Genomic DNA, 23,950 nt, shown 5'->3' with positions numbered 1-23,950 from the left:
TAGTGCTTAGGTGGGGGGGGAAGGTAGGGGGAGATTCCCCCCACCCCACAAATATACACACAGATAGAGATAGAGACAGAGAGAATGATTTGGGGGGGGGGGAAGTGTAGAGGTCCATATCATCATCTATCCTCAGATAACAATAAAAGGAGTGATTGAGATACATTAAGACAGGAGGAAGTTTGTCCAGGCAACAAAAATGAAGAAGGGATAGACTGGATATGGAGCCTAAGAGGCCACTAGGTTGAGAACAAAGGGCAGCAGCCATCAGGAGTATTCTACAACTCAGTGAGCAGTATCCACTGGCATTTGAGAAATATGGAAGGGTATTTGTAGCTATGTGTTCAACAGTCTGCTCCTTAGTGAGGCTGGCTGCAAGTTCATTCCCAGAAGAACATCCTAGAAACATATTTCCGCTTCCTCTGTGTGTAGGGCAGGGGGTGGTGGTGGTTGTGGTGGAAATTGATGTATTTCGAGTGGCTTAGTATCATTTGTGCTAGTTAAATCGTTAATGGTATTTCACCCATTTGATTTTCTTGTTCCTGATGAAAAATTCATCAAAAGGCTATATTTACAGTGGCCTTTGTAGATCCTGGTCCCTGGACTTTTTCCAAGAAAAACTTGCAAGATGCTGGTACTGACTGGATTTGTGCTCATAGATTTCTCATTTATGGTTTCTGGCTGTTGACTTCCTGCCAGGAGAGCTGGTCCAAGCACTAGATAGAGATGAACGGGGTGCTTTTGGAAGCCTCTGAGGTTTTATCAGATTTGAGCACATTTTGAAGAGAGTTTCTCTCTCTGGCTCTATCTCTCATGTCTTTTTCTTTCTCTCTATTTCTCTATCTCTGTCTCTCACCTTCTCTGCTTCGTTTTGTTTCTGTTTCATTACCTCTTTCTCTGTCTCTCTCTGCTTCTGATTTTGTCTCTTTCTCTGTCTGTCTCTATTTCTGTCTTTGTCTCTATTTCTGACTCTCTCTATATCTATCCCTGTCTCTCTCTACCTCTCTTTCTGTCTCTTTCTATCTCTCTGTTTCTCTCTCTCTGTCTCTCACTCCATTTCTGTTTCTCTGCGTGCTTCTCTCTGTTTCTCTCTTGGTCTCCTAAGGCCAATCCCATTGCCGATTGGCATGGAAGCTTTGACCTGCTGCATTTCCTCCCCAGCTACTTTGTCCCTCTTTAGGCCACTTGGTGGGAGCCTCCCCTAGCAGCTCTCCATACTGGTATTAGACCTAGTGCATGAACACAATCAGCAGTAGCCCTACTGCAACTCAGCTCTCCCTGGGTCAAGGGATCCCCCAGCCTTGGCCTTCTGTGGAACAGGGATCATGGGTGTGCACCACCATGCCCAACTCAGCTGACTTGGTACCTCTTCAGTGACTGGCACTGTGGGAGCCAAGACAAAGTGACATCCCTCAAGGAGCTTACTGTCTTGTTGGGGCTACAAGAGTAACCCATACAAACTGGTTAAAGTTCATTACAAATCTGTGTCTATTCAGAGGCTGAATTGTGCAGTATGGACAGTTCTGTAACAGAGTAAAGAAGGGAATCAGTATCATTAACTGGTCACGTAATGGGAAGGCTTCACATAGGAAGCTGAGCTTTGAAGGATGAATAGAGTGTGGATAGATCAATCAATCAGCAGGTATTTATTAAGCACCTAGTGTATGCCAAACATGGCACTGGGGGAAGGGGAGAACATGAAAGAAGATCAAGTATAATTTCAGGTGAGGGAAACATGATGTGCTTGGGGAACAGTGAGTAGCCTGGCTTGGCCAGAGCAGAGGTTCCTTATTAGGGAGATGTGGTTAGATGGGCTAAATGTGGCTGATAAGACTACAGGATCCAAGTTTGCTCACATACTTTATGCATTCCTTTCCTTAGCAAAGACCCTAAAATTGAAAACACCAGGTTGTGGGCCTCTCTAGATTTCCCTTATTTCAGGATAACCATGCTGTTTGTAAATGGTAAGCCAATGTTTCATTAGTGTAGCTGCCATGGAATGCCTCAACTACCGCATCTCTAATGCTAACTTTTTTTAAATTTTTATTTTTTTAAAATTTATTTTATTAATTTATTTTGATTTATCAACATTCACTTCCATATGCTTTTGAGTTTACAATTTTTCTCCCCTTTCCTCCCCCCATCCTCCCCAAGATGGCACACAATCTGATATAGGCTTTACATTTACATTCCTATTAAACATATTTTCACATTAGTGAAGTTGTAAGTAAAAATTAAAACCAGTAGGAGGAACCATCAGAAAGAGGAAACAAAACTCAACAGAAGAGAAAAAAACAGAGATTCAACTCTCACAGTTATGATTACTGTCTGTGTCTTTTCTCCATCATTTCCCCCCCTGTTTATGCTTTTCTTTCTCCTTTCTCCCCCCTCATTAGTATTTTGCTTTTGACCACCGCCTCCTTCAGTCTCTCCTCCCTTCTATTATCCTTTTTCCTTTTCTTCCCCTTTGCCCTTACTGCTTCTTCCCTCCCTTCTATCCCCTCTCCCTTTTCTTCCCCCTTTTCTCTAATGCTAGCTTGCATAAGGGGGCTTGAGAACAAGGGTTGTTTCTGTGTTATGGATCCCCTTTGGCATTCTGGTGAAGGTTATGGATTGCTTCTCAGAATAATGTTTTTAAATGCATAAAATAAATTACACAGGATTACAAAGAGCACCAATTATCTTGAAACATGATCATATGTATGTATAGACATAGATGTATACGTGTGTGCATACACAGAGATATAGGAAATTATGTCCCACAGAGATTGTGTCTCACCTGAAGTCATATACAATAAAGGTATTAGATGTCAGAGCTCAGACTCAGGTCTCTTGACTCCAAGCAGTCTGCTCCATCTCATATACCACAATGTCACAGGACATCCTGGAGGCATCCTCTTAGCAATGACTCCAAACAGAGTTTTCTTCTATCTTACCAATCAAGGTGAGCTTGAACAATACCCCTTTTTATGATGGAGTCTTACAAAGGTTGCTGGTCTTATGGGAGATTGCAAAAACACATCTTAAGCTAATGTCCTCAGATTTCTGATAGAAGAGACCACAAATTCTACACAGCAGGTGAAGAGTGTTGAGAACCTATAAAATGCATTATTGGATGGGCCACAATTTCAGGAAGAATGAGGAGAATGCAACCTATATATATGTGTATATATGTACATGTATATACATGAAACTAAGATATTTATAAAAGTACAACTTATGTATATGCAATTTATATATGTGCAGCTTATATAGATATACATATAAATACACATATATACATATAAACACATGCATATGCACACATTCACACATATATGTTCATGGACCTTTAGAAGATAGCATGGGGGCCCAGTTCTATCTGTTTTGAATGCTTCCTGTGACCAGGGCTAGTTTCAGGATATCTTATAAAGAATAATCTGTCCTCCTCCCCAGCTTCTTTGCCTAGCAAAGGAGAAATTTTGGTATGGCTCCTGGGTGACACAGGGCCTTCTGAAGAAGATTAATGATTTCCTGTTTGTCCACTACTGTTTGGACTGGATAAGTCTTTATTTCCTGTTACATAGTTAATTTTCCAGGCAGGCCAGTCATATAACAATCTAAGTCATTGGAGATGTGTAATTGCAATAAAAGGCTTTTATAAAGAGAGGGTTCAGAGACATTGTGATGAGGGGAAAGATATGTAACTTTGTAGTAAGGAACACCCTGGGTCAATTCTCATTTTAAACACTAGCAGTGTGACTAAGGCCTCATCTGTAAAATGCGAACAGTAACATCTATCTTACTTAAAAGGGCTAAAGAGAAGCTCAAATGAGGTAATATATGTTAAAAATGCCTTGCAAACTTTCAAGTTGCAGATAAATAACAATTATTATGATTAACTTTCTGGCTCACATTCTCCTCACTTTCTGTAATACTGTGGCCCATCCAATAATATATTTCATAGGCACCCAACGTCCTTCCCCTACTGTGGAGAATCTGTGGTTTATTCCATCAGAAATCTGAGGACGTGAGCTTATGATGTGCTTTTGTAATCTTCTGAAGGGACCAGCAACCCTTCTAAGACCCCATCACAAAAAGAGACGCTGTGCAAGTTCACCTTGATTGGACAGGTAGAAGAAAGCTCAGTTTGGAGTCAGGCCCCACGATGTTCTGTGATGTTGTGGTGTACAGGAAGGAGCACTCTGTTTGGAGTCAGGTGACCTGGGTCTGAGCTCTGATTTCTAACACCCTTATTATCTGTATGACTTCAGGTGAGGTCTCTGAGCCTAAATCTAAAAAAAATGAGCGTAATAATAATAAGGACACTGTCTACCTCACAGACCAGGGAGAAATTTAGTTAATGTCCCATATAAATATGCAGTTCTATTTTTATCTGTTTTATTCCCAATTTGAGATTCTTGCTAAATGTCTCTATTTTGTTTTGGAGTCAGAGGATGCAGATTAAAACACCACCTCCTCTCACTACCTATTTGGCCTTAGACAAGTCACTTCATTTCTCTGACTAGATAAGCTCTGAGGTCCCTCCCAACTTTAAGTCTATGATTCTAAGATTTATTTCCTCCTTTATTGCAACCAAAAGGAGCTGATAATGTGGAGGTAGACATGTTTTCCACATTTCCTTTGTAAATATCCTTCCCTAGTGATCAGGATTGGGACTATAAGGGAGGAAATGTAATTCTTTGTTGTGGTTGATTTCACAGACTAAAATGAGCATATGTTTGATTAAAGCAAGCTATTTATTAATGGGGGAAAAGGCTTAATTTAAATCTTTTCCCTGCTCCTCTCCCAAGTGTTAAAATCCAATATGTGAAGCCCAAACCAGTTCCCAAGAAGCCTGGATAGAAAAAGAAGCAGAGTCAATAAAAACAACTTCTCATGAGGTATTCAAGAAGGGATTCATATTATGGGCAATTTGCTAACTTCAGCTCAGTCTCTGTTTAGGGAGCCAATGTGACTTAACTTCTCCCACTGCCTAGTTCCCCTTTCCAATCAGCCCTGTTAACCGTAATTTAAGGGAATGGAAGATGGTCAGCAACATGTTTCTCCCATACATTCTCAAAGTTCTCTCTCTCTCTCTCTCTCTCTCTCTCTCTCTCTCTCTCTCTCTCTCTCTCTCTCTCTCTCTCTCTCTCTCTCTCTCTCTCTCCATCTCCTCCCTTTCTCTGTGTATCTGTCTGTCTCTTTCTGTGTCTTTGTCTCTTCCTGCCTCTGTCTCTGTTTATCTCTTTGTCTCTGTGTCTCTGAGTCTCCCTCCAAGAATGTTAACTTTGTAGGTAGGCCTAAGGATACAGATTGCTTGATAACATCTAGCTGTCTTGCCCTGTAAGAGACTTCAAGTGAAAATATTAATCAGCAACAACAAAAACAACCTGAAAATAGGGAATGTGGCAATAGATTTCAGAATGGGTTTCTCTAGGATCCATCTGCCCAGGCGGTAGGATATGGATGAAAGGAAGATCTGTTGGGTATGCTATCTGTTATTTTCTTGGCAAGGAAAGGTTTGGATTGGTCCTTGGGTGGGGTTTTGACTTTGCTGTTTGTGCCAACAGAAATTTTTAAACACAAAGTGGATAGCAAGTCATCCTGTATCTGGTGCTAGATGGTAAAGATGTTCTAGGTTATGACCAGAGGAGATCGGGTTCTGACTGTCTCTGAAAGCTCCAAGTGTTCTCTTGAAGGGCTTGCTTTTGATGAAGGGCTCAGGCTTTTGGGAAGGGTTTGTTGTCAGCCTTGGAGTAAGAGGAATCTCAGTGAGACTTGGCTCAGTTGTGTTCTGTTATACAACCATTCGCTCTACATTCCATGTCAGCAGCTTAGACTGAGGAGGACCTGACCCAAATCTGTTCCCACACTTAGGGTCTGCAGTGCCCTCTACAAAATGTTGGGGGCCCACGGCCAGACTGGAACTTTTTTTGAACTTAGGTTGGACTGCACATTCTGAAAGCTGTGGCTATGAGTTCTATACCTACAGTTATGTTTCATAACCGTAGACTGACCTTTTAACTTTGAGCAAAAACTCCAATTCCTCTCCCCACTCCCATCCCCATCCCTGGTTCCTACCTTCAATTGATACTTAATCCTGTTTAGCTATCTCCCAAATGTATACGGTTGGTATCATGACCTACCAAGAGTATCTGAATGGCTAGGTGTCACATTGGAGAGAGTGCTGGGCTTGGTGTTAGGAAGACCTGAGTTCAAATTCAGCCCTAAATGGTTCCTAACTGTGTGACTCTGGGCAAGTTGTTTAGCCAAGCTCTGCCTCAGTTTCTTTGACTGTAAAATGAGGAAAACAATAGCATCTACCTCCCAGGGTTGTTATGGGGAGCAAATGAGATATTTGTAAAGTGCTTAGCAAAGTGGTTGCCACATGGTAGGTATTAATAAATGCTTCTTTCCTTCCTTCCTCCTTTTTTCTTTCCTTCTTTTCCTTCCCTCTTTCTTTTCTCCCCTCCTCCTTTCCTTCCTTCCTTCCCTCCCTCTTTTTCTCTCTGTCCCTCTGTTCCTTCTTCCTTCCTTCCCTTCTTCCTTCCTTCCTTCATCTTCCTTCCTTCCTTCCTTCCTTCCTTCCTTCCTTCCTTCCTTCCTTCCTTCTTCCTTTCTATTCTCTTTTCCTCCTTTCCTCTCTCCTTCCTTCCTTTCCATCTCACCTTCTCTCCCTCTCTTGTTCCCTCCTCTCCTCTCCTTCCAATCCCCCCAAAATAATCTCCTATGATATTTAGAGGCTACCAAGTTACAGGATCTTATTAAAAGGAAGTTAGAGATCATCTGGTGCACTTCCCTCATTTTGCAGATAAGGAAACTGAATCTCAAAGAAGTTAAATGACTTGCCCAGTATCACACAGCTAGAAAATGAAAGCTAAAATTCAAACTCAGATTCTTTGACTCTAAAATCCAGCCCCCTTCCAGCCCCCTTTATTTTAGAGATGAATAAACTTGGAGAGTACTTGTTCATTCATATTCAACATGTACTTGTTCATTCATTTATTCAATTGACATTCAACAAATGTTTGCTGAACACCCACTGTGCTCTGCTTGCTGAGGAGGATAGAGTGGAGCTTACCATCTAGTAGGGGAGATAAAACATATATGAAAATGAATATTTTCAGTATGAAGTATAATGAATGCATAAGAAAGGCATAAAGTGCTATGGAAGATAGAAAATATGTGGTTGGTTGAATGAATATTGGACAAGGAGTTAGGAGATCTGATTTTTGGGGTCAGCACTGCTATTTAACTCCCTATATAACCTGAGCAAGTTACATTTTCTGTCTTGACCTCAGTTTCCTCCTCTGTCAAATGGCTGGTGGCATGGGAGAAGTGAGACCAGGAGATCTCTAAGATCCCTTCCAGTTCTAATATTCTAGATTCTGGAAGCCAAGTTTCCTGACTCCTAGACCTTTTGTCAGTGATCACTATTTAAGACAATAAATGTAGAAGGCAGGAGACAAGACATCCCCTACAAGTTTATTGTATTAAACAACAGCAATAGCAACAATAACTGAATCTCTCATATATGTTGGTTTTCTAGTAATTTTCCTTTAAAAGTTGATTGGGGGGGACCAAGATGGCAGAGTAAAAGCAGTGATTTGCTTGAGCTCTCCCCCAAAGCCCTCCAAATACCTGTAAAAAATGACTCTAAACAAATTCTAGAACAGCAAAACCACAAAAAGACAAAATGAAACAAATTTCCAGCCCAACACAACCTGGATGGTTGATTAGAAAGGTCTATTGCCCAGGCTTGGAGAGGAACACAGTTTAGCGAGGGTGCGCAGGCAAAGACCAGGCCTCAGGGGACTGAATCATGGGCAGCTGTGGCAATTTCTAGACTTCTCAACCCACAAACGCCAATGACAACTTAGAAGGTCAGTAGGAAAAGCTGTGACCACTGTGAGAAAGAAGCTGGGTCCCAGCCCTAGTCCAGAAGGTGAGAGGGAATGAATGAATCTTATCCTCATCAGATTTGACTTAAGGAGGGAATAACATACATACTCAATTGGGTATGGAAATCTATCTTACCCTACAGGAAAATGGGGGGAAGAGGATAAGAGAGCAGGGGGATGATAGAGTGGAGGACAGATTGGGGGAGGGGGTAATCAGAAGCAAGCACTTCTAAGGAGAGACAGGGTCAAAAGAGAGAGAATATAATAAATGGGGGGGGCGGGATGGGATGAAGGGAATATAATTTTTCACAACATGACTACCATGGAAGTGTTTTGCATGACTATACATATATAGCCTTTATTGAGTTGGTTGCCTTCTCAATGAGGGTGGGTAGGTATGGAGGAAGGGAAAGAATTTAGAACCCAAAGTTTTAAAAACAAATGTTAAAAATTGTTTTCACATGCAACTGGGAAATAAGATATACAGGCCATGGGATATAGAAATCTATACTGCCCTAGAGGAAAATAAGAGGAGAAGGGGATAAGAGAAGGGGGAGAGATAAAAGGGAGGGCAGATTAGGGGAAGGGATATTCAGAATGCATGCCATCTTGGGGTGGGGAAAGGGATGAGATGGGGAGAAAATTTGGAACTCAAAATTTTGTGAAGTGAATGTTGAAAACTAAAAATAAATAAATTAATAAGAAAAAAAAGTTGACTGGAGAATTTTTTCAAAATCTCTTTGAGTCTTCCAGTCAGTTGAATTTTGGTTAATAAATGTGTCACTGTTAAAACAAACAAACAAAAAGAGAGTGTGGCTACATTTTAATGACCCCATAGGAGATCCCTTTTGTATGTTCTTCCCTCATGATGAATGCATAGTGCAATGGTGGAGTGTTGGGCTATAGTTCCCACCCAGACCATTAGAAGTCCTTACTATCTTATCCTTACTTCAAGCCATGGCCCAGAGAATGCCAAAGTAGCAGTCTCTATGTGCACCCTGTGGTGGGAAGGGCAGAGGAAGGCCCTTCCAGTATACAGCCTGCACAGCTGTGGGTCTGGCAGATGGTTTGGGAGGGACTTGAGATGTCTGACCAAAGCTGGAAGCCTAGGGACTAGAGTCTTGACTTTCCCACACAAGAGCATCCCCCTTCTGGGTCACCATACTTGCTCTTCCCCAAGCATTCTCCTTGGCTTCATTGTGGGCCCTTGGCCATGCTGTTTCAGAAAGGGAATTAGGATTTAGAAGAGATCCTGAAGTCCCTGTTATTCTGCCTAATTGCCTAAGTCTGATATGACTCACGCTAGCATAGAAGTAGGCCAAGAGTATTCATGCAAAGGGAAGAAACCAACTGTTTACTGAGCCACTGTACAGATCTGAGCAACCCTATCCTTGCTCTCTTCTTCCCCATGGCTCACAGGTTTCTCCTCCTACTTTCTAAATTTATGCATTCAAAGAACATATATTCAGATGTCAAGTTGCCAGTTGAAAGGGGAAGATATTTACTCGAATTGGCTGAAATTTGAACTTGAAGTTATGCTGCTTAATAAAAAAGTGTGGTTTGGATTCATATTCCTGCCATGTGGCTCTCATCTGCTGAAGGGTTCCAGCTATGGGCTGGGAGACTCCAACATCAACACCCTACCCCTTCCCACCAAAGGTGGCTTTGTAAATGTAAAAGGAGATGTTATAACAGGAAAAATGGGGAAAAAATTAAAGGAAAAGGAAAGGAAAGGAAAAAAAAAGAAATTTGAGAGTGGAACTCTGCCTCCTTTCTGGGGTGTTGGACAAATTTATAAAATGATGAAGGGTGAGGGTGTGAACTGTTATCTTCCTTTCCTCTAGGTCTGAAATAACTGGAAAAATCCCATCACTGCCCCCCCAACTTTATTATTCCCACAGTTTGCTGTGGCTATGAGCCCAGAGGTAGCAAAATATGGAGCAAAAAGCAAACTTTTGTCAAACCAGCAGTATGTCTCAGAACTTATCTGGGCTTGGAGCAGCCCTGGAGTTGGAATTTTGTGAAAGGAATCATTTCTGTCTCTTGCCCTCCCCTCCCCCCACACTTAGGGATTGCTTTTTGGTGACTCAGTATACAGAATGGAAGGAGGTAGTCCATTTTATGAGCACACCTGCCATGTGGACAAAGAAACCTCTCTTCCCATTTTCCCTCAAGGCGTGTTATCTTATGAGGGAATGGTGTGGTGAAAAGGACACTGGTTTGGGAGAGCTGAATTCTAGTCTTGGCTTTGCTGTTCATACACTATGTGACCTTGGGCAAATCACTTCTCACTGTGCCTCTCAGTTTCCCTTTTGTCAAGGGAGAGAGTTAGAGTAGATAGTCTTTAAGTCCCCCTTTTGTGCCAGTCTTTTAATATTCCTCAGCACAGATGTTCCATTCAAGCCAAAATGGGTCAGTGTTGAACCCACTCAGATGGCTCATTCTTCCACTTGTATCTTCATTCAACCCATCTCCTTCCCCCCTCTCTGTCCCTAATGTTCTAACCCTTTCCAGTTTCCTATCCAAATCCTGGCCATCAGCCAAGGCCCAACTCTAATCCCACATCCTTGTAACTCTCATTCACTTCTCTAATGTCTGAATTTCTCTAACATCTGTAATCTAATGTGCCTTTTTTGCTTACATGCTGTCTTGGAAAGGCAGCATAATGTAATGGAAAGCATATTAGGGTTAGAGTCAAGAGAGAAGCAGGTTCAGATTCCCCCTCTGATGCTTATGAAACCTAGATAAGTCACTTTCTCCCTCAGTTTCCCCATCTGCCAAATGGCAATAACAATGCCTTTATCACTTATGTCACAGGGTTATTGCAAGGCTCACATGAGATAATGCATGCAGAGCACTTGACAAACTTCAAAATGCCATGTAAATGTGTTAAAAATGTCATTTTCCTCAGCATTAGTCCTATCTGACCCCCTAGATTATTCATAACACAAAGAATCAGAGATATGGATGGAACCTTTGGAAGTCATCTGGCCTACTACCTCATTGTACCCAGTGAGAAAACTGAGAACCACAGAGGGCTCCTGCCATGCCCGAGGTCACACAGACAATGTATGGCAGGGCCAGGACTAGAGAGAGTGTCCATAGCCTTCTCTGTTTGACCTCAGTGCCTATTCAAAGGAGATAATGACTCCCAATACAAACTTAACATTGGGTTTCTTATTTTTGTATCTACACATGACACCTAGCACAGGAGTGAGTACATAGTAGACCCTCAGTTAAGACTGGTTTAGTTGATTTGGCTGCCTTGTATCTGGGCCCTTATGTCTGAGGTGGTATTAAGCCCCATGGGATCCTGGAGTGTTCTGCCCGTGAAGCCTCTAAGCTGAGGGTGAGCAAGGTCAACCAAAGAAATAAACCCTGACAAGTTCCCATAGGTAGTAGATAATTCTTTTTGATGGTAGGTTCCAAGCATTCCATAGCATAGCACTCTTATCTCAGGGAGTGTGCTCAATTATTATCACCCCTTGGCAGCAGCCTGTATTGTTTGAGCCATCTTTCTCCCCTTTGGCTCAGTGCTTCCTGACCTTCTCCCTGACTTCTACCAAAGCTAAGTGCCCTCTGGCATCAGAGTGCACACATGATACCGTATAACACTTGAGGGCCTGTCTCATACCCTTTAGTAGACAAATAAGCTTCTTAAGGCAGGGATTGTATCATTTTTAATTTTTTAAATTTTATTAATTTATTTTGATTTATCAACAATCACTTCCATATGCTTTTGAGTTTAAAATTTTTCTCCCCCTTCCTCCCCACCACTCTCCCCAAGATGGCGCATAATCTGATATAGGCTGTACCTTTACATTCCTATTAAACATATTTTCGCATTAGTGAAGTTGTAAGTAAAAATTAAAACCAATGGGAGGAACTATCAGAAAGAGGAAACAAAACTCAATAGAAGAGAAAAAAAAAAGATAGCGATTCAACTTCCATAGTTCTTTCTTTGGATGTGGATAGCATTTTCCATCACTAGGCCTCTGGAGATGTCTTAAATCCTTGTATTGCTGAGAAGGGTTAAGTTTATCAATATAAGTCATTGCACAACGTGGCTGTTATTGTGTACAATGTTCTCTTGGTTCTGCTCACTTCACTCAGCATCAGACCATACAAGTTTTTGCAGGTTTTTCTGAAGTCAGCCTGTTCATCATTTCTTATAGCACAATAATATTTCATTACATTCTTATACCATAACTTGCTCAGCCATTCCGCAATTGATGGGTATCCCCTCAATTTCTAATTCTTTGCCACCACAAAAAGAGCTGCTATGAATATTGTACATGTGGGTCCTTTTCCCATTTATATGATTCTTTGGGATATAGCAGGGATTGTATCATTATCAACCTTTGCCTCCCCAGGTGCTCAATAAATCTTTGTTGAATTGAATTGAATTGAATGGGTTGTGTTTGGATTTTGCCAAATTTAAACATATCTTCTTGGACCCTCCTCTTGGTTTAAGGTCAAGCAAAGTTAAGTACTAGCCTGGAAACAAAGCCATCTCAAAGCTGCTCAGGGCTTTTAAGCTGGTGCTTAGACTCCTTCCTGGAAGAGAGAAAGTTGTAATTAGGCATCAGGCCCAGGAAACAATCAATGACAGCTGCTTAGGAGAACTCTGGTTCCCTTTGGAGTAAAGACTATTGAAGAAAGAAAACATAAATATTCTATACTCCAAACAAGCAAAGTGTTCTAAGTAAGATTAAAGATTTAACTGTCATTTTGCAAAGTAGAAACCTGGAGGCCATTTTCAAACAACACGTAGAATGTTAGATGGTTTTATGGTCTGTGTAGGCAAAGACTTAGAGTTCTGACTTAAGGGCTGGCTATGTTATTCTGACTAAGCTGGTAGAGTGGATGTTCTGGAACCTCATGGCGTTCTTGACTTTCATAATATTTTGGCACACTGATTTCTCCAAAAGCTTACCAGGGTTCTGGCATTCTCTTCATAACAATTATTCCCAGAAATTCTCAAGAGCCAAAATTTAGGAGTGGATCCAGCAATAAAATCCATTGCTTTAGACTTCTATGCAGAAATTCACAAAGTACAGGGAACAAGAAGGTGAACTAGTGCTTCCAACTCAAGGAGGCAAATTTGACTCTGACACTTGTTGGGATGAGATCTATGACTGGAATATTTATCTGGAAAGGCATACTTTATTCAAAAAGAACATGATAGGAAAGAAGGGGAATGGAGAGTTGGGGGAAGAATAGTACTATATTTTAAAAAGATAGACCCATGTAGTTTCTTCCAAAGGTAAGTTAAATGGCAGCTCCATGTGGTTGACAGAGAGCTGGTTTCTGAGTCAAGAAGACCTGGGGTCAATTGCTGCCTATGATATGCTGACTTCATGACCCTGACCAAAAAAAAGTAAATTACAGACCAGTGCTGACCAGCTTTGGTAAAGGGTGTTTCCACACTGAGATTCCCTATACCAATGAAATCATACAACAAGTCTAAAAAAAAAATACTCATGCAAGGAAATATAGAAACCAAAACGGTGGAAACATAGTAGAGGGCAATTGGATAAAGGTCAGCAGATGGAGGGAAAAAGAGAAGCAACATTGTCATTAGAGTACATTACAGATTACTTGGGTCAAAAAAGAAATAGATGAGAACTTTGGTAAACAGACCATAAATCTAGCATGGAGGCCTAATAGAGTAGTTAGGAAGATATTAACAGAGTAGTTATGGAGACATTGAGTTATCTGGAGAACTGTGGGCACTCTCTTTGCTAAAAGCAATGGTTAATAATTTCTTGACTTGTCTTAATGGTAATTTCATCCTTCAGAATGGAGGAACTAATACTATTCTGGGCATGATGCTCACCAGCAAGGAAAAATAGATTACATGAGTACAAATGATGGAGACTTTTGGGAAAAGTGACCAATCCATCTTAGAGTCCATGGCATAGAATCAGAGGAAAGATGGGCATAGTCTGACAACTACCCTTGATTTTTTGGAGAACAGATTTCAGAGGGTTCAATGAAAGGATAGATAGGTTTCCAGTGCCTACAGTTGTACAGTAGAAGTCCACCTAGGAGTGATGGGAAGGTCTCAAGAATAAACTGCTTAAAGTTACAAACAAAAAATAATTCCAATGAGGAGGAAGAGGAAAAGTTATTAAAAGAGAACAATGTGGAGGCACAGGGAATTCACTGGACAGTTTAGATTTTAGAAAGACATGGGGAAAGTACATACAAGGGAAAGTAATGGAAGATGAATAAAAAGTGGGGTATAGCCGGTAAGAAGAATGCCAGAGACCTTAAAGCTCAAAATGAATGAGACTAGAGAAGAAAGCTGAGGACAACAAAAATGGTTTTTAAGGCTAATTTTCTTTTGCAGGGAAAGAGGGATCAAAGAAGAGGTATTAAGACATATGAAGTGTTGATAAATGATGATGGAAAAGTAGCAGAGCTTCCTGTTTCATATATTGCTTTTGTTCCTCTGCCAATGAGAATAAATGATCTTTAGACTGAAAAGGACAGAAAAAAACTGGTTAGTTAGAGTTAATACTCAAAGCATAATACCCAAATGCTTTCAATGAACTCGAATCACCAAGTCCAGGCAAAATACATCTCAGGGTCCTGAAAGAACTAGTGGATATAATTACTGAGTCACTGTTAGGGATCTTTGAAATATCATGTAGAAAGGGAGAGGGACTCTAGGCCTCAAGTACAGCAAAGCTGTCCCAGTTTTTGAAAATGTGAAGACAATGGAGTCTGCAAACTCTGACTTTAACATATAAACTAACGACCTTGACTTCAATTACTTACTGGCAAAATTCTAAAATGTGTTATTAAAAGAATGATTAGTGAACAACTAAAAAGGAAACAGGGATTGCAAAGAGCTAGCATGGTTTCATCAAGGACAGGTCACAGCAGAATAACACCATTTCCTTTTTGGACAGGCTTACTAGAACTGGAAGGTCTGGGGAATACTTTATTGATGCAATTTAGCAAAGCATTTAACAAAGTCTCTCATAATTTTTTTTTTTGTGGTCAGGATATTGGCTAATAATAATAAAATTTGAAACTGACTGAATGGTGGAGCCAAAGAGGAGTAATTAATGATTAACTATTGGTCCTGGAGATAGTAAGACCTGAGTTCAAATGTGACCTCAGACACTTATTGGCTGTGTGACCCTAGGCGAGTCACTTAACCTGGCTGCTTCCTCATTTATAAAATGAGCTAGAGAAGGAAATGGCAAGCCACTCCAGTATCTTTGCTAAGAAAACCCCAAATAGGGTCACAAAGAGTCAGACATGACTATCTACTAAATAGCAACAAGAAATCAACTTAGAAGATCTCCAAGATTCTCTCCTTAACTCTAAAATAATTTAACCTTTTTATCAGCGGCTTAGATAAAGACCTAGATATCTAGCTCTTAAAACCCTCCACAACCTGATCTCAACCTATGTTTCTCGCTTCTGTGGACATTACTTCCTACCTCACTTGGCAATCCAGACAAAGCAGCTCTTGCCTTTTCTCTGTACTTCATTCATGATAATCCATTTCCTGTCTCTGTCCCTCTGCACTCAACACTCCCCACCCCCATGCTTAGAATGCATTTAGTCCTTACTTCTGCCTCATAGAGCCTTTCTCTCCCTTTAAGATACAGCTCAGGCAGCATCTTTTTTTTAAATTTTATTAATTTATTTTGATTTATCAACAATCACTTCCATATGCTTTTGAGTTGAAAATTTTTCTCCCCCTTCCTTCCCCCCCACCCTCCCCAAGACGGCGCACAATAGGCTTTACATTTACATACCCATTAAACATATTTTCACATTAGTGAAGTTGTAAGTAAAAATTAAAACCAATAGGAAGAACCATCAGAAAGATGAAACAAAACTCAACAGAAGGTAAAAATAAGTGATAGCGATTCAACTTCCATAGTTCTTTCTTTGGATGTGGATAGCATTTTCCATCAGGCAGCATCTTCTATGTGAAGTCTTTCCTGACCCCTCAAATATGATTGCCTTCCCTCCCACTGTACTTTTTATTATTCACTTCATATTTATGCTGTGTGTATTTTTGGGGGGTTTTCTTTTTTTTGGTATGTACTTGTTTCTCCCATTAGAATGTAAACTTATTGTGAGTAGGGATTATTTCATTCTTTGTATTTGTGTTTCCAAGACCTAGTCCAGTAGCTAACATATAGGATGGCAGAATCAGAATCCAAAACAATTTTAGTAGTCTTTAACTTAACTCACTTTAACTTCACTCACTTAACAGTGAGTCAAAAACTAATAACATAAAAGACAATAAAGATATATGTAAAGGAAGGATTTTAGTGGACTATAAGATCAATATCAGTCAACTGTCTGATTTGGCTGCCAAAAAACACTGTAAGGCTCCTTAGGGTGTGTTAAAAGGACTGCAGTGTCCAGATTAGGGAGGGTACACTCTGACATGGTCAGATCACGTCTAGAATCTTGTGTCCGTTTCTCTAAGACTCAGTTCTAGTTCCATATTTTTTGAGGGGCACTGATTAGCTGGTATCAGAAGAAGGCAAAAGAGATGGTCTTGAGATCATACCACATGAGGATTGATGGAAGAAACTGGGAATGTTTCACCTCGAGAGAAGAAAATTGGTGGTGGAGAACAGCTATCTTCACTGTATTTAAAGGGGTGTCATGGAAGTGGTATTATTTTTGTCATGTTTCATCCAATGAGGCAGAATTATTAGTAGCAGATAAAAGTCACAATCAGACAAATTTAGGAAAAACTTAAGTATGTATGGAAAAAGCTCCCCAACAAAAAGAGCTATCCTTTTGTGGATATTGTGGGCTCCCTTGGGGAGTTCCTCTTACCAGAGATCAAATTTGCAGATGATGCAAAGACAAGAGGGGTAGATAGGCTGGATATCCACATGGCCTATGTGTTATTCAGGAGATCCTTGGTCAGATATGGGCTGGACTAGATGGCCACTGTAGTCTCCTTTCCTTATGAAATTCTACACTTTATAAAGTTCTGGATGCTAATGCATCCCTGGAACCCTTTGAGCTTTCTAGAACTATTTGAATGGTCTGGAATCTTTTTGGTGGTAAACCCTAGCTTTCTACTTTCATATTAGTTAGTGTTGCAACTTTTCCCACTGAATTATGATGTTAATTTTTCATCTGATCTTGGAGGTGGGGGATGCTTCACAGTCAGAGGTATAATGAGCCCTAGATAAAGGCAAAGGAAGATTTATATGCTTTGGCCAAAAAAAAAAAAAGAATCTGAGAATGCATGCAAAAACTAAAGGCTCTGCTGAAGTAAGCTCATGGGAGCTGTGAAACACCCCTAGAAATAATCTTTTGCTGTGCAGGAATGCCAGGGAAAATGGATCAAGTTCCAATCCTGGGTCTACATCTGGGTCCTTTCAAATTGAAAAGGTAAAAGAGAAAATTCAGCCCTTCTGGTTCTGCATGGGCTTCTCTGAGTGTATTGGCAGCGCCTAAACCTTATCTTTCCTCTGAGAAGGGGATTAAATTCAAGTTACTTTACAGGATATCATAGACTATTAGCCCTCCCTGGAGGCAAATCCAGGATTATCAGGCAAACTACTTTCAACTTGCCCTCTAGCCCCCTCTGGGAGAACAACTTCATTTTATTGAAGGAGAGGGAACTAGGAAGTAAGGTGACCCCAGGGTAAGGCTGAATATAAAGCAGTCTCCCAGATGTTAGTAAAACCCTATTAGAAATTGTATATGTATGTGTAGACACACACACCCCATATATATATATATGTATACACACACACACACATACACGTACATGTGTGTATACATATATACATATGCATGCATGTAAACATATATATCTGTGTGTATATATACATTTAATTGAGAAATTTTTATACACTGAGATGGTCAGAAATGAAGCTCATATTTAACAGGAATGAGACATTCCTGGTAAATTATGAAATTTACTTCAAACTCCTTGTCTAATCTTCTGTGAAGCCACCAACACTTTGTGCTTCACTAAGGGCCATTTAGAAATAGTTTTTTCCTGGCTTGTACCCATCTATTTTTCTTCTCTCATGACTTCTCACAAGTTTTTTTACTGAGCACTTGCATTCCTCTGCTAGGCTTAGCACATAAGGAAACATGAAATACATTCCTTGCCTTCAAGCTGTTTGCAGTCTGGGTGGGGTGATGGGCCTCCTTTATAAAGACATGTAACTAATGATACCACTCAGTGACTGTGATCCAAGGAACTACTCATGTGTAAAAGTTGTAGAAGCCCTATTATGGGCCCTGAGTGTTCGTAGAAACCACTAAAGTGTGGGATCAGACTTGGCTATACAAGGAAATTAAGAAAGGCAGGGGATCTTTTTTGTGATGACATAAACTACTTTTCACCCTACAGAATAGTGTATTCTGTCTGTGAAAGGACCAGAATCAGGGGTGGGGAACCTGTGGCCTCAAAGCCACATGTGGCCCTCTAGGTCTTCTTAATAAAAGGATTTGTTCTGTAAAACTTGGACTCAGTCAGAAGGCTGCACCCAAGGACCTAGTAGGCCATATGTGGCCTGGAAGCCTCAGGTTTCCCACCCTTGGACCAGGTTATACCAAATACCTACCATGGGCTAAGTATATTAGAATTAGGATGTTGTTTGGGCAGAACAGAATTTAGGATCAGGTGGGTAAATGTCAAAGAGAAGCAGATTTGGGCCGGATATAAGAGAAAACTACCTAGTAACTGAAGCTCTTTCAAAGTGGAATAAGCTGCCTTGGGAGGGAGTGAGTTTTCTGTCTCTGAAGGTCCTCAGGCAGAGGATGGATAACTAATTGTTGAGAATGGTTAAAGGAAATTCCTTTTCGGGTATGGTTTGTTCTAAATGTCTGCTGATTTAACTTCAGCTTTGGGACTCTACTATTTTAGGGTACTCTTGAATCCCATCTAAAGATACCTCCCCTTCAGTATTTTTAGCTCATGATTTAAAGCACTCAGGCTATGGTACTGGGTTCACTCCCCTTCTGAGAACCAATAAGTTTTTTTTTTCCTATCCACAGATTGAACCCTAAACGTGGCCAGTCAGCTTTTCAGTAGCTGCCCTGATCACAAAGTGACCAAGTGACAGAGTGACCTGTCTCCTCTCTCTCACCCAGCACTTTCTACCTATGAACAAAAATACTTTCGCCTAGTGGTACCTGAAATCCCACCATTATTATACCATTCTTTGTGGGCTCTCTCTCTCTCTCTGTCTCTCTGCTTCTCTCTGTCTATCTCTGTCTCTCTTGCTCCCTGTCTTGACGTTGCTTCCCTTTTAAAATAACAAATCCCTTCGGTAGGAACAATTAATTCAGTCCCTGTGCCTCCTATGGGTGAATGATACCCCAACATCAGGGACTTTGCCCAGTGATAGGAAAGATGAGGCTTTGTGAGGACACTTGGGGTGAGAGGGCATTACATGGAGAAAGGGGATTGGAAGGAAAAAAAAAAGAATCCAGAGGAGAGGCTTTCCTAAAATTACACTCTTATCTTAGGTGTTGTTGTTGACAGCTTCATTATGTGGTTGAAGCAAGGAGGTGGATAGAGTGCTGGCCTTTCAGTCAAGATGACCTCAGTTTAAAGTTTACCTCAGATTCTTCCTAACTATATGACCCTGGGCAAGTCACTAGACTTTCATTTTCCCCTTTGCAAAATTGGAATGATAATGGTACAAAGCTCTCAGAGTTGTAAAGATTAGCTGAGATGACTTTTGTAAAAGACTTTGCAAACCTTGACACATTATATAAATGCTAGTTATGATTGTTATTGAATATCCATTGCATAGAAATAAAAATAGCTAGCATTTATATAATAATTTAAGTTTAGCAAAGCACTCTACAAATATTATCTTACTTAATCCTTACAACCCTGCAAAATGGGTGCTATTATTATTCCCATTTTACAGATGAGGAAATTGAGGCAGACAGAGGTTAAATGACTTGCTCAGGTCCACAAAATTGTAAGTATCTGAAGCTAGATTTGAACTTGAGTCTCCTTGACTACAAGTTCATTGTTGTATGTATTGTACCTCCTAGCTTCTCTTTTCTACTAAGTTAGTACAGAGGAAAGCATGCTGGACTATTTGTCAGGAGTAATCTAGAGTTAATCTGCTGTCTATTATGTAGTAATGTTATAACCATGGGTAAGTCACTTAATCTTTCTGAGCTTGAAGAATGAAGATATTGGATGAGCTTAGCTCTAGATTCCTTAGGCTCTAAATATCTGATCCTATGATCTTTCAGTTCTTCATTAGTAAATTGGGAATTACAATATCTGTAGAGGTAAGGTAGCTACTGCCTAGAGTGCTGAGCATGCTTTCAAGAAAACCTGACTTCTAATCTCCCCTCTGACACTTACTACGTGTGGGGCCCTGGACAGGTCACTTACACCCTAGATGTCTTGGGTATTTTTTTAGGATGTCTTTCCTAAGTTAGGGGCATTGGTGGAGGGAGCTTCCACATAGTCCCTTCCCAAATGAGATACTGTTTTGTAAAGCTTGAAGAACCACATAAATGTCAACCATTATTTACAACTCCCCCCCTCCTTCTTTTTTTCCAGGGTGATATCCAGCAGCTCCTTATCATCCCTGACGCCAGAGCAGCTTATGATTACTGCGAACATTACAGCCCGGATTGTGATACTGCTGTTCCAGACACCCCACAGTCTCAGGACCCCAACCCAGATGAATATGTAAGAAGACACTATGGTGCCCTCACCCTCTGGATACTTTGTATCCCCTTAGCATTCTTAGGAACTTCTAATACCTCAGAGTCTCATTTGCATCCATGTTTATACAGATGAATACATAAGAAGACTGTTCTGCCCTTACCCTCTGGATACTTCATATCCTCTTAACATCCTTAGGGATTTGAGTATCTCTGAGATGTTGGGAGCATCTATCCTGTTTAGGGTTTGCATACTCTTTTGGAATCTGGAGAGGAATGATTTACAATTAGTAACAGTACACAACAATTAAGGTTTCCTGGAAAGAAAACTGAATTTGAATTTAAAAGACCTGGATTTGAAATGGTGCTATGCTATGAACTCATTGTATGATATTAAGAAAGTTCCTTTTCCTTTCTGAACCTCAGTTTCCTCATCTTTAAAATAAAAGTTTAGCACATCTCTAAGATCCCTTTCAGCTATAAATCCTATGATCCTGTGAAAGTCTGTGTTTATCCAAGTGATAAAGTATGGGGTGATAAGTCACTTAAAAAGAGGTTTCTCCACATTAAAAAAAAATGATTTACCAGACAGTGAACTTAAGTAGCAAGTTCCTCCCAGTACATTTCAAGTTAGGCCCAGTGGTGTCATAACACCATGAGGATGAGACTCAGAGTTCCTGGTCTGACACTTCCTAGTTATAAGTCTGGGCCAGTAACTGCACCTCTCAAAGTCTTAATAGCACTTGGCCACAGTAAACTTGTATGGAAAGTGTTCTGTAAATGTTCAAGCATTTGTAGAATTTTGAGCTGTTTTTTACTACATAAATTTAAATACAACTTTTCAAAACCATGGATTTTGAGTACAGCAGGGATTCCTTAGGCATAATTTTAATTGGCTTCCATGTTACTCAAAAGTTGTATATCAGTAGGAGGAAGTGAGAACCCAACCTAGGAACCAGGAGAAACTCAGCAACTGCCCAGCAGAAAGCTTAAAACACACACACACACACACACACACACACACACACACACACACACACCCCACCCACCACCACCACCACCAACAACAACAACAAAACAGTTGTTCTTGTGTATTGATGTCCAAAGAGCTGTCTTTATGTCAGTTGATAAGTCCTTGCTGAATGTCGTGTCTGAGCCTCTTACAACCCTTCACAATTCTACCTCTCCTGGGTGTGTTCTGCACACTTTCCATAATTGCAACTAAAGGAAAAAGAGTGAAAGTTTCCATGAGAATAAAAATTCCTCTGTGGTTTGATTGCTTGGAAACAATATTAACATCTTAAGGTTTAAACCTAGAAGAGACATTAAAGATCGTCTAGTTTAATTCCCTCATTTTGCAGAAGAGGAAACTGAGGCCCAGGGTTGTGAATGGACTTGCCCAAGGTCATAGCTATAGTAAGTAGCAGAACTGTGATGAAAACTCAGGTCATCTAATTTAAAATCTACTTCGTGCAGCCTATAAAACTGAGTTTAGAACCTGCAGGCTTTTTCCCCTACCCCTTCTTCCTTTTCCCTACTCCTACTCCATTCCATATTCCTCACCAGCCAGGGCACAACAAAGGGTGATCTTGTGTTTTATGGATCTGGAGGTAGGTGCCTAAGCCACAAATCATTTTGTATTTCCCACAAACCCCCAAAACCTGGAGAGGATGGTGTCATCTGGGTGGGTGAGTGCTTCTGGTTTGCATTGTAGTTGGAAAAACAGCCAATACCTCATGGAAAACTGCAAGAAGTTTTCTATTTTAGAAACAGGCAATCTCATTCAATCTGTAATGTTTTATTTCCTTTCCTCCCCATCACCCATGCTTAGAGCCATAGGGCTGAGCATTCGATATATGTCCTTTGGTTAACTGATAAAAAACATTTCTTTTAGGACTTTACAATGCTACCACACAATAATCATTTATTAAATACTTCTGAATATAGAACACTGTATTGTGGGATATACAAATTTTTGTGGGAGATAAAAATTTTAGTTAAAACATGTCCTTGCCCTTAAAAACCTTAAAAAATGAGAGTATCTAAGTGGTGGAGTGGATAGAGCACTGGCCCTGGAGTCAGGAGGATCTGAGTTCAAATCCAGCATCATAACACTCACTAGCTGTGGGACTCTGGGCAAGTCACTTAACCCCAATTGCCTCACCAAAAAAATTAATAATAATAATAATAATAATAATAATAATAGAACCTTAAAACATCAACACAGGTGAATGTAATGCATAACATTCTGTAAGAAGATGAAAATCTAGAATAGAGGTAGTGGTTCCTGAAGAGATAAAAATCAGTGTAATAACTTTTTTAGTATCTTTATTAAAGTGATAAACCAGTTAACCACTAACCTTTCTTGACACACCTCTAAATTCTTTCCCAGTCTTTGTCAATGAATATGTATGTGTTTTTTTTCATAGTTAAAACCAGTATACATATGTATCATATTATTTTTCATTCTTAACAATCTTTAGATGTCTTGAGGTTTCTTAAGATAATCCATTCTATTATTGAACATCTCTGGTTGGTAGAAAGTTCCTTAGATTGAGCTAAAGCTTAAATCTCCCATCTTAGAACTTTCAGCCACTGGGCCTAGTTATTTCTTCAGACTTCATATAGAATAAATCTCCTCAGACACACTCCATCTTGTCAGGGTTCCAGCCCTGACACAATCATCTACATATAATAGACACTTAATAAATGCTAATTGAACTGAATCAAATGTACCTCACAAAAATGTGGTGCTGAGAATTAAATGTAATATTCTCAAAAGGGTCTGACCAAGGCATAAGACATCTCCCAAATATTTGATTTCTTGTTAACTAGAGTTTTTTTTTTGGTTTTAGTCAAAAGAGAATTAATTATAAAAACCTAGTGAATACACCCACACCCGCACACAACACAAATGCATGTATGTAGATAGGTAGACAGACAGACACACAGACAGATAGATAATATTCAAAGGAAACATGGTATAGTAGATAGAGTTCTGGGCCTTGGCAGCAAGGAGACTTGGGTTTGAATCCCACTTCAGACCTTTACTATATATGTAATACTGAGCAAATTATTTTACCTGTCCAGACCTTAGTTTCCTTATCTGTAAAATTAGGTATTTGGGAGGGATTCAAGGTCTCTTCCAGCTCAAAATCATTCACCAGAGAATGAACATAAATAGCAAGTTCCTCCCAGTACATTCACAATCAAGCTCAGTGATGCTATGGCACCATGAAGGTGAGGCTTAGAATTCCAGGTCTGACACTTCCTAGTTACGAAACTGGACCAGTAACTGTACCTCCCAAAGGCTTAATTTACTCATCTGTAAATGGGAAAAATAGTGCTTATGACCTTATGAACCTATAATCCTGTGAAAGAGCCTTATGTCCAACTCTAAGCTCTAT

The 23,950-nt window shown here is 40.2% G+C and overlaps 1 protein-coding gene across 2 annotated transcripts in view; it reads left to right on the top strand.

Annotated features, from left to right (window-relative positions):
- The window catches only part of COL5A1 (collagen type V alpha 1 chain), a 302,291-nt gene that overhangs the window by 123,918 nt on the left and 154,423 nt on the right, over positions 1 to 23,950 (top strand). For both annotated transcript variants that reach the window (XM_020981919.2, XM_020981918.2), the window contains exon 5: positions 20,437 to 20,568. In XM_020981919.2, coding sequence (XP_020837578.1) covers positions 20,437 to 20,568 — 132 coding nt within the window. The remainder of the gene's footprint in view (positions 1 to 20,436; positions 20,569 to 23,950) is intronic.

Source organism: Phascolarctos cinereus, unplaced genomic scaffold (genome assembly GCF_003287225.1).
Source record: "Phascolarctos cinereus isolate Bilbo 61053 unplaced genomic scaffold, phaCin_HiC Scaffold_2;HRSCAF=192, whole genome shotgun sequence".
Classification (NCBI taxonomy): Eukaryota; Metazoa; Chordata; class Mammalia; order Diprotodontia; family Phascolarctidae; genus Phascolarctos; species Phascolarctos cinereus.
Note: the sequence above shows the minus strand (reverse complement) of the source record. Positions and strands in the feature narration are given on the sequence as shown.